The sequence below is a fragment of the Arachis ipaensis genome, chromosome B9 (genome assembly GCF_059453495.1).
Source record: "Arachis ipaensis isolate K30076 ecotype BB chromosome B9, ASM5945349v1, whole genome shotgun sequence".
In the NCBI taxonomy this organism is placed as follows: Eukaryota; Viridiplantae; Streptophyta; class Magnoliopsida; order Fabales; family Fabaceae; genus Arachis; species Arachis ipaensis.
In genome coordinates, this window is record NC_142444.1 from 157,468,454 (window position 1) to 157,478,266 (window position 9,813).

Here is a 9,813-nt window from a genome sequence, read left to right on the forward strand (position 1 = left end):
TATTTTTTTTTTTACATTTTGAGGGACACAACTCGCAGGGTCCGAGTTCTGCTTCCTCTGATCCCACAACGAGGTGAAGCACCCCTCCTCCCCATACGCGAGTTCAACACTTTCTTTGGTTCCACATTCAAATTAAAAACTCACAAAATGATAGAGTATAGTAGCTTAATTTGTCGCACATGAAAAGTAGAAAAAATATCAATGTAAAGTAGGTGCTAGCTTGTGACAGTTAAGTCAAATTGGCAGTTTGGTTACAGCGAAGACTGAACTGAAAACTTCATTTTGGAAAGTGAAAGAGGTTCTTTAATTGTAGTTACTTTCAGCCAATGTGAATGTGACAGCACTCACAGGATTCAAACAAGACATTCGATTGGTTTCTGAGTAATTGCTCCACCACAGCAAGAATTTCTCTCTCTGGCCCTCCACACTTTTCACAACAACAGTCTTAGTATTATTTTTCAACCATCATTTGATTAATTTTTCCACAATACCCTCTATTTTTCTTGAATTTCCCTTTCTATCCTGCTACTTAAAAAGCAAAAGGTTAAGGTCTTAATTTGGTTTCAATGAATAGCAGTTTAAATTGAAATTCTTGCTGTGAAATTACTTTCCAAGTATTATTACTAACCTTCATTAACATACCTTAAATTGAAACTACTTAAAAGGAAGAAAGTGTATATGACTTTTAAAAAAGAAAAAGGAACAAAAGTTAATTTCTTGCTATATGTAACATTCAAATGTAAAAGCTAATAATTCCTTTTCACTAGTGTTCATTAACATTATAAAATACACCCTTACTACACTTGAGCCTCAAAATCACATTAATCCTATTGAAAAAACATAACTCAGACCGAATCCAGAATTACCAAAAACAAAAAGGAGAGAAGGCCGGTTAAGTGACAAGAAAGAGAGGAGGAGGAAAGGGTATTTCTTCTATACATAAAGTTGATATTCTCATAATTCATAAACATAATAAAAAAGAAACTATACAAGCACCATTTCGATGTGCATGGTTATAGGGCCATTCTTCTCTTGAGCAATTCCTGGAAAGTGATGACAAGAACTAAATTAGTTTCATGTATGAACGATTATGAGATTAGCCATGGAGTTCCTCTGTATCTCAGAAATGCTTCTTACCTGTTTGGTTGCTGCAATTGATAACCGCTCTCTCTCCTTCTTCTTGCGCCGGCATTCTCCACACCATCCAGCAAACGCTCTCTGATACTTGATCATCTCTCTAAATGTTGAGCTACACGACGGTTCATGCAGATGTTATTGACCATAGATAATACCATAATATCAAGCTTAAATCTTCCTGATGTTTATTGGAACTCAATTTTATGTTAAGCCCCAACAGACGATGAAAATAGAAAGAAAGAAAACTTCAATGGCAATCTAATACTCTATATACTTTGAAATAGGCATACACGAAAAATGTGCTATTTCAATGATGCAAGAGGCTAGGATTATTCATTTGCATTTCCTCAAGTAATGAAACAAGTGATGCAAATACCTTCTACACCAAAGAATCAAATTCATTCGCTTCCCAGATACCGTCGCTTTGGCACCATGCCGATGACGACCACTATGAAGAATTGCCTGTCCTGGAACGTGGGAATAATCGAAGATCTCCTACAAGGATTTGATTGGATTTTAAAACAAAGGTTCAAATAAAATCCATTAGTACTTATATTCAGTCAATACTATTCCAATACCGTTATAATATCATTTAATGTAGAGCATGAATTATTTGAAATCAACAGCTCAATTCAAAATATCTAGGAAGCGCTTGCTATTGCATTTTTGCCTTAATCACACCCCAACAAACACGAAGCGTTATTGCTCTCAATTTGGATTGTCTCAGGTCTCAGCTTACATGACAAATTAGAATCTCCGTATTAAGCTTCTATACGAACAAAAAAACATATACATAATTTTTAGTCTAAACTTCGGAAAGAATCTGTATTTTAACAGATAAGATGACGTGGAAAAGGAGAACCTCTTATTCAGCTATTAGCAAGATCAGAGAGTCAGGGGAATATATGTAACATCCAGCATTTTTATTCAAATAATATGAATCATCAATGTTACTAATTTCTCAGTTTAACTTTAAGAATGTATTCATACATGCTGAAGAATATATAGCTAAATACATGGTATTGAGTCCAAAATACAGTAAAGATGTCGACATACCTCTAGTTGGGAATCTGAATTCACATGTGCATCACATCGAGCACCCCGGAAGAACAGTTCTCCACCGGAAAATTCTTTACCCAAGCAAATATTCAAGGTAACTTCTGAGTCATCTATATGGAAGCCTGCAAAAATATTGCTCTTAAGACTTCAACAAAAGGCTAATAAAGCTACAGGGTTGAGAGGGGAGACAGAAGTCTGGTGTGAAAGAAATCAAAGCAAATAATACATTTGTATGATAGAGAACATATGTAAGCATACGGGTACACAATACAAGAAGGAAATAGATTGAGTATACTATTAAATCAGCGCGAGAAAAATATCTAACCGCATTGAACAGTATATATAAGGCAACAAGAGGCAATCTTTTGTTAGAGTGAACTTGAATTTTAAAAATCAACATAAATTGGACAATAACTGAAATTCAGTCGGTCAGGACGAAGAAAAGATATCCTACTAAACTCAAGACATCTGACTGGCATCTCTGCATTTCATAGAATCATCGGAGCTCTTAACATTAAAAGCTAAAGTAAATACCATAAAGAGTATTGTAAAGTAAGTTAATATTAAACTCTAAGTAGAATTGCTGGAAACAACCTACATATAACTCATCTTTGAACAAAAAAAAAAAAAAAAGTTGCAGATTCCAAGCCTTAGGCAATAAGAAACTCACAAGAATACTGAGCTTCAAAACCTACCAAGTTCTCTATCCCTGTGGATCCCATATTCAACAATAAATCCATGATGAGTGTCCAGAGAGCATCCACCGAATTCAGCAAAGAAAACTACAAATTTTCAAATTGCAAGGGTAAGTACACAACTTGTTTACTTAGTTTTTCTTTATCTTAATTCTGAGTCTCATCCACTCTCATGAAGATAAACAAAAATAACCTCGTGATAAGGGACGTATGAAATCTTTCATCAGTTTGTCAAGCATGCTTTCCATGCCAAAATCATCAAGAACAACACCAAATTTATTCATTGTATTAGGTCGCATGATTTTGAATTTGGACTCGTGGACCCATCTTTCAAAATTATCCACCTAAGCAATCAAATCTTGATGAGAAAACATAAAATGCAAATGTAGAGCAGATATGATAACACACTTGAAAGGGAGCGGAAAGAATTGTGATACCTCAGATACCAACATTTCACAAAACTCTGGTTGAAGCATTTCAAATGTATAAATTCCTCTTGTGGGTTCAGCCAGTATTCGTCTAAAACCTGCTTCCGTATTTTCTCTAATTGCATCGAGAAACGAGGGCACAAAAAAGTTTTCAGCATCCATGGTATATATCTCCTTATATAATGGCTACAAAAGAAAGGTGCAGTCAACAATTGGTAAGATCATGAATAATTAGCACACACATGCCACATATAGAGAAGAAGACAAGATAACAGTTCTCAGGTCAGCAAATTCTGGCATCAAAATGGGATCGTTTCAGGTTCCAATAAATAAGTGCCAAATAAAAGGTGCCTCCATCAGAAGTCTTAGATTATCCCATGAACAGCATTCCAACAGTTAAAGATCATAAATGAAACCATCAAAATTTAGTTAGAAAGGGACAAATCAAAACCCATTCCCAAGAAAACTTACTTGATAAGTGGACATGATCTTCTGCCTATATTCCTTGTGCTTTTGAATCTGTTCAGTCCAACACAGAACAACAAAATGTCAAAAATGTGAACAACAAAATAACGCCAAAGGCAAAAACATAGCACAAAATAGGGGAAAACGTAAAGTATTCATATCACTGCAAAAAGGGGATTGAAATTTGAAAGAGAATAAAAATTTCTCCTTTCCCACTCCAAAAACAATAAATACACAACATCTTCCCCTAAATTCTCTCATAATCTCCCCAAGTCAAAGCAACACTGCATTTCCAATCAAGGGCAACATCAAAATCAAGTTTTTATACAAAACCACGCGCCACCCAAATTCAAAAACCCTTACTTTCCAACAAATTGAACAAAACAGAGAAAAGCTGGGAAATTGAATGATACCCGAACACGATCACCCTCAGAGGAATATCGCATGAGAATGCTACTCATATACTGAGCCTTAACATCACGCGGCTTGTTGAGCATGTCGGGTGGCATGTATTGCTCCAGCGAGCTGAACACGCGTGGGTCGAACCCCAATTGCAGGTCTTCGTAGTTATCGGGCTTGTGGTCTTGCTTTGGGTCCGAGTGCAATCGCGTCGAACATGGCGTCAACGATAACCTCTGATTCTGTGGCCCAGCCACGTGTCCGTTTCCGATGATGTTGGTGGACACGCGGGGGTGTTGTTCCAGCTGTTGTTGTTGTTGTTGTTGTCGTTGGTGTCGCTGCTGAAGATGATGCTGCTGCTGAATAAGAACCTGCTGCTGTTGCTGCTGAAGAAGCTGAAGTTGTTGCTGATAGGTTATGCGGGGAAATGAACCGTTTTGATGAGCCATTTTTGAGAGAAAAGAGTGAAAAAGAAGAGGGCTTTATTATGTTTTATGAGAACATTGACGGTGGTTTAGGGTTCAGAGGAAGTAACGTTCAATTTTTGAGAGCGGAAGAGAGTCTCTGACTCAGACTCAGACTCACTCCCATGTGGAAGATCGTCGTCTCTTGTCAGTCGCTTCACAGTGCTGAAACCTCAAGATCTTAATCAACATAAAAACCAGAATTAATTATTCTTCCATGAATATAATTTGAAGGGTCACTCGTTTTGTAAATTAGTCATAAAACATATTTTTAATCAGATTTGTTTTTTAAATATTTTAAATTAACTATGTTATTTTTTTGTCAATTTTTTTATTAACGGTATCAGAATTTATTAATGTGGTAAGTTAAGTAATATTATAATACACATATAGGAATCTTAATTAATTATTAACATGATAAGTTTATAAAATTAGATCAAATCAAAACTAAATTGAGAGTAAAGCACTCAAATTCTTTAATTTGGAGTTAATTTGATTTAATTTCATAAATTTATATGTTAGATTAAGATTATTAGGTATGTGTTGTGGTATCTTTTAACGTGTCACATTCACAAATTTTAACGTCTTTAGTAATGAAAGTATTAGAAGAACTAAAATGACTAACTTAAAATTTTTTAAGGACAAATTTAATTATTTTTTTTAAAAGCTAATTTAAAGAAAGAATCGAGAACTAATTATAATATGTAAATTTCATTAAGCCAAGATAATTGTCTATCTTTGGATGTTTTATGGATAAAAGATTTATTTAAAAGAAAAATGATTGAAAATCTAAAAGTATCCTCTTAATGATCATTTTAATTTTTTAACTTTAAAAAATGTATATCTAAATTTGTATTCATTTAGTATTTAAAAATAATTAAAAATAAATTAAGACTCCTAGTTATTACTTATTCAAAAACTATTGAGTTTTTTATTTTGATATTTTAAGCTGATTTATAAGTGTTAAAAATAACTTTTATTTTGGATTTAGATAAGAATATTATAAAATTCTATGTTTTTTTTTATTTTTTAATTTTTTACCAAAGAAAGGAAGACTCAAATCCACAACTTCTTAGATGAGTATAAAAAAAACTATGTCATTTAAACTATAAACTCATTAACATAAAATCCTATGTTTGCCCATAATTGAATGTTAGTATATAATTTTTATTTTCTATGTTTTTCTCTTATTTTTTTATGTACTTTTTTTTGGTCATACATAATTACACACTAAAGGTTCTATCATAGCCCACCTACTGCTGAGATTCGAACCTGGGATGTGGCTATTACGAGGCCGACATTTTCTCTTGCTTTTCTCTTGCTTATACCAATAAAAAACGATGAAGATAAAATGCTACTAAAACAAGGGATACAAAAGAAAAAGAGGCCATATTTGTTCATCAAAGTTCATTTGTCATTAACTAAGTTGGAGTGGTCCAGTGGTTAGTTCACTAATCTGTTTAAACAAGCGTTGAAAATTCGAATCCCACTTTGTACCTGCAACAACTTATTAGCCAACAATAAACACTTAAATAAAGTTTAGATTGATCTAGTAGTTAGCTCACTAGTCCGCTTAAACAAATATCGAGAATTCGAAAATAAAACTTTGATCCTTGACGGATTAGATAAAAAAAAAAAGTTCATTTGTCACTACTTCAGCGTGATTGAAATTTTAAAAACTTATGCTCAGTCAATCTCAGAACAATTTAGAAATTAACTTATTATTATATAAACAAAACAAAAAATTGATTTGACTATTTATTCTATTATAAAAATCCTATTTAATGTAATATAAAACAATATTTTACATCGGTCATTTATCAACTAATATAAATGAGAAAATGCCAAATCATCTACATATTACTAAATCAGTTTTGGTTAAATATTGTGGCAAAGGAAAGAAACAATGCTAGTTAACGAAGAAAAACTGAGCGATTATTCGCACTTCTCAATACTAAATATTGCACTCATAAAGGATCCGATATACAGCCCAATATTTAGTTTCCTATCACAAATGGCACTATTGAGTATTGAACAAAAGCTATGAATAATAGCACAAATAATAACTAAGTAATAAACTTCGTTTTACTTTTGTTTTTTCCAATTCCGAAATTAAACTTAAGGCCAACCTGGAGTGGCACCAAGAAAAGCTTGCTTACTTGCTCCCACTTTATTCAAACTCAGTTGCTAAGTGTTGAAAGGAAAACAAAAATACAACACCATCTAAGTCCTTCTCAGATTTTGCTGATGCTAATTACGAACGAGAAAGATGGTTAACTTATGTGCCAAAGGCTTCTAGTAGGTATAGCCCTTGACAAACATTCCCTTCTTGGCTTCTTCGCTTTCACCCTCGGCAGAATATCTTCCCAACTGAGCCAAGGAGTTTGCTTTTGCGCGCACCAAAAGAGACTTTTGAGCCGCTTCCACATTCTCGGGGCGTCCTTGCCATGTCTTGAGCACAGTGTTCTGCAGAGCTCGTGCATATGAAAATGAAACGTGCCATGGGTTGGGACTTTGGTTCATTGCGTTAAGGTTCAGTGTTGCTTCCACTTCAGATTGTCCACCAGACAAGAACTGAAAATACAAATGGAACATAATTTACGGTTTATTATAGTGATTGTAACTTCCAAATTCTAGTATAAATGCAATCTTAAATGTAAAAAGTAATTAAAATTAGCATCATCTCAAATCCTAAAAGACACGATACATGCACTCAACACGATCATAATGCTACGTATCAATTTGTGATAAGAGGAAACAAAGAACAATAGATGTACCATGATTCCAGGGACTGCAGGAGGAACTCTTCTTCTAAGCATGGTAAGTGTATATTTGGCAATGGTTTCTGGAGAAGCCTTTTCCTTGTGCTCGGCCCCAGGTGTAACCATGCTAGGTTTGAGCAAAATTCCCTCAAAAATGACATTGTTTTGAGCCAAATAAAAGAAGACTTCTGACCAGACCTTCTCTGCCACTTCTAATGTCCTCTCAATCGGGTGATCACCATCTAGAAGAATTTCCGGCTCTACAATTGGAACAAGGCCATTGTCCTGCAAAGAAACACAAATGATGTCCATAAATGTAATATAATTGGTAAATCAATTCTAACTTTTCACATATGCATGGAGACCAAAAGGATAAACTAAGGAAATGCACCTATTACTATGAGAATGAGCTAATTTCAACAGAAAGAGAGTCAATAGTGAAACAATACCTGAGAGATAGCAGCATATCGTGCAAGTCCCCATGCTGCTTCCTTAACAGCTAATGCAGAAGGACCACATGGAATGCTAACAACTGTCCGCCTGTACAATACAAAAGCAAACAATCAGTTACATTCAATTTCGATAGATCTTATCCCCAAGAAAATTTCTTAGAGAATAAAAGAAGAATGACTTACCACTTGGCAAATCGAGCACCTTGCTTGTAGTATTCAGCAGATCTTGAAGCCAATCCATCTAGCCCTTGGCACCAAGATTCATTGTTTGATCCTGGTAGTGGGACCAAGCCCTAAAAGGAGACAGAAAAAAGGATTAATTACTAATTAGTAATAGTAAGACAGAATTCTAGTGACATGAAAGAATTACTCAAACAAGAAACCTTATCAACTTTGATGCCAGGCACAATGTTCTGCTCACGAAGGCAATCAACAAACTTCTTTCCATCGGTTGTTGACTGGTAAAGGGTTTCCTCAAAGAGAATGGAACCAGAAATGTATTCACCAAGGCCGGGTGTGGTCAGCAGAAGCTGCCTGTAGGCCTGACGATTGACCTCGGTGTTGTCCAATCCTATCGATGCCAACCGCTTCCCACAGGTGGCATTGGACTCATCAATGGCAAGAATTCCACGACCAGGAGATGCAATAGTTTTCTATACCACCAACAAAGAAAACAATCATAGGAAATCAGCTGCAGCCATAGTAAACCTTCCAATATGCTATTACCATCTACCAATAACTAAACTAAAACCTAGCCCACTACAGAAGAAGGAAATACATATCTTAAGACAAAATAGAGGAATGTCAGGCCAGCAGCAACTTTTGTGATTTGTAGCCATCAAATAACCATCAGTGATGGTTTTAATGGTGTGAGATTTCATCCAATGGCTCACTTCTCTTTGCTGGTTATATGCTGGCCAGAATTTAACAAAGTTGCTGACCCCTAGACTTTTCCAACAAAGATATTTTCATAACCTAACTCACATGACTTTACTGTAGCATAAAAAGTCAAACAACGTAGAAGTAAATTAATAAACAAAATTAAAAACAATAAAAGGCTAATCAGAGACGCTAACCAATAATCAATACAAGAAACAGTTTTTTGAGAGAATTTAGCAGAAAAGAATCAGAGCACGCGTTGAAGAACAAAGATGCATGAAGGATCAACGTTGTGAAGGAAACAGAGAGAGAGAGAGAGAGAGAGAGAGGGAAGAAGGGACTAACAGCGGTTTTGACGAGTTCGTCGGAGTAAGAGGTGGCGCGGATCGGGAGGGAGACACGGCGAGTGGCGAGGAGAGACGAGGATCCGGTGCGGGAAGAGAAGGAGTTGTTGGAGATCCAGGGGGAAGACAAGGAGCTGAGCTTGGCGAAGCTTGCACACGCGGCCATGGCTTCGATCAAAGAGAAAACGAAAGGGGTTGGGATTTGCAGAGAGAGAGTTGTGAGATTGTGATGGGTTTATGTTATGTTTGTTTGTTTGTGTCTCGGTGAGTCCGCGGTAGGTGAAGCTGATGCAAGTGGAAAACAAAACACAACTACCAAGCGGAAATACCAAACCTACCCAACACAATTATATCTTTTTATTTATCTTTTTTTCCCATCTTTCAATAAATGGATAGGATATGATTCTCTCATATTTTAAATTTTCGGAACAAGATATCAAACGAGTTTATGTTGTTTTAAAGTTGGATGATCCAGTTAGGGGTGCACATGGCCGGGTGAAGCCGGGTTTGATTTGATCCAGACTCGACCCAAAATATCCACCGGGTTTATTTATTAGACTCGAACCCGACCCTAGACCCGATGAAACCAATACAATTTCGGGCCACAATTATACCGGATAAAAATCAGGTGAAAACCGGGCCGTTAACATTACATTACGTTGATACCTTCTTGTAAGCTAGCATGTAAAAATATCTAAATTTTCAAGACTCCAACCATTATTTAACATG

The 9,813-nt window shown here is 35.6% G+C and overlaps 2 protein-coding genes across 2 annotated transcripts; both read right to left on the reverse strand.

Moving 5' to 3' along the window:
* Positions 1–713: 713 nt before the first annotated feature.
* On the reverse strand, positions 714–4,866 carry LOC107618564 (2-oxoglutarate and iron-dependent oxygenase domain-containing protein CP2). Its single transcript, XM_088498448.1, has 9 exons — positions 4,198–4,866; positions 3,791–3,838; positions 3,329–3,505; positions 3,085–3,235; positions 2,892–2,978; positions 2,194–2,318; positions 1,514–1,632; positions 1,138–1,249; positions 714–1,043 (listed from the first exon to the last, which is right to left on the reverse strand). Exons 1-9 carry the CDS (start codon positions 4,630–4,632, stop codon positions 1,014–1,016), a joined length of 1,284 nt encoding a protein of 427 aa, XP_088354574.1. The 5' UTR covers positions 4,633–4,866; the 3' UTR covers positions 714–1,013.
* Positions 4,867–6,560: 1,694 nt separating this feature from the next.
* PDE345 (Aldolase superfamily protein) lies at positions 6,561–9,514 on the reverse strand. Its single transcript, XM_016319942.3, has 6 exons — positions 9,086–9,514; positions 8,245–8,514; positions 8,045–8,154; positions 7,859–7,949; positions 7,425–7,694; positions 6,561–7,221 (listed from the first exon to the last, which is right to left on the reverse strand). Exons 1-6 carry the CDS (start codon positions 9,248–9,250, stop codon positions 6,943–6,945), a joined length of 1,185 nt encoding a protein of 394 aa, XP_016175428.1. The 5' UTR covers positions 9,251–9,514; the 3' UTR covers positions 6,561–6,942.
* Positions 9,515–9,813: the final 299 nt, after the last annotated feature.

Excerpts from the sequence above, each read along its gene's own strand:
- LOC107618564 (XM_088498448.1), bottom strand. The coding sequence starts at position 4,632 with ATGGCTCATCAAAACGGTTCATTTCCCCGCATAACCTATCAGCAACAA. Across the intron at positions 3,236-3,328 it reads GTGAAATGTTGGTATCTGAG|GTGGATAATTTTGAAAGATG; the intron begins GTATCACAATTC and ends TTGATTGCTTAG. Across the intron at positions 1,044-1,137 it reads CAATTGCAGCAACCAAACAG|GAATTGCTCAAGAGAAGAAT; the intron begins GTAAGAAGCATT and ends ATCACTTTCCAG.
- PDE345 (XM_016319942.3), bottom strand. The coding sequence starts at position 9,250 with ATGGCCGCGTGTGCAAGCTTCGCCAAGCTCAGCTCCTTGTCTTCCCCC. Across the intron at positions 8,155-8,244 it reads CTGGCATCAAAGTTGATAAG|GGCTTGGTCCCACTACCAGG; the intron begins GTTTCTTGTTTG and ends GTCTCCTTTTAG. Across the intron at positions 7,222-7,424 it reads CTGCAGTCCCTGGAATCATG|TTCTTGTCTGGTGGACAATC; the intron begins GTACATCTATTG and ends TTGTATTTTCAG.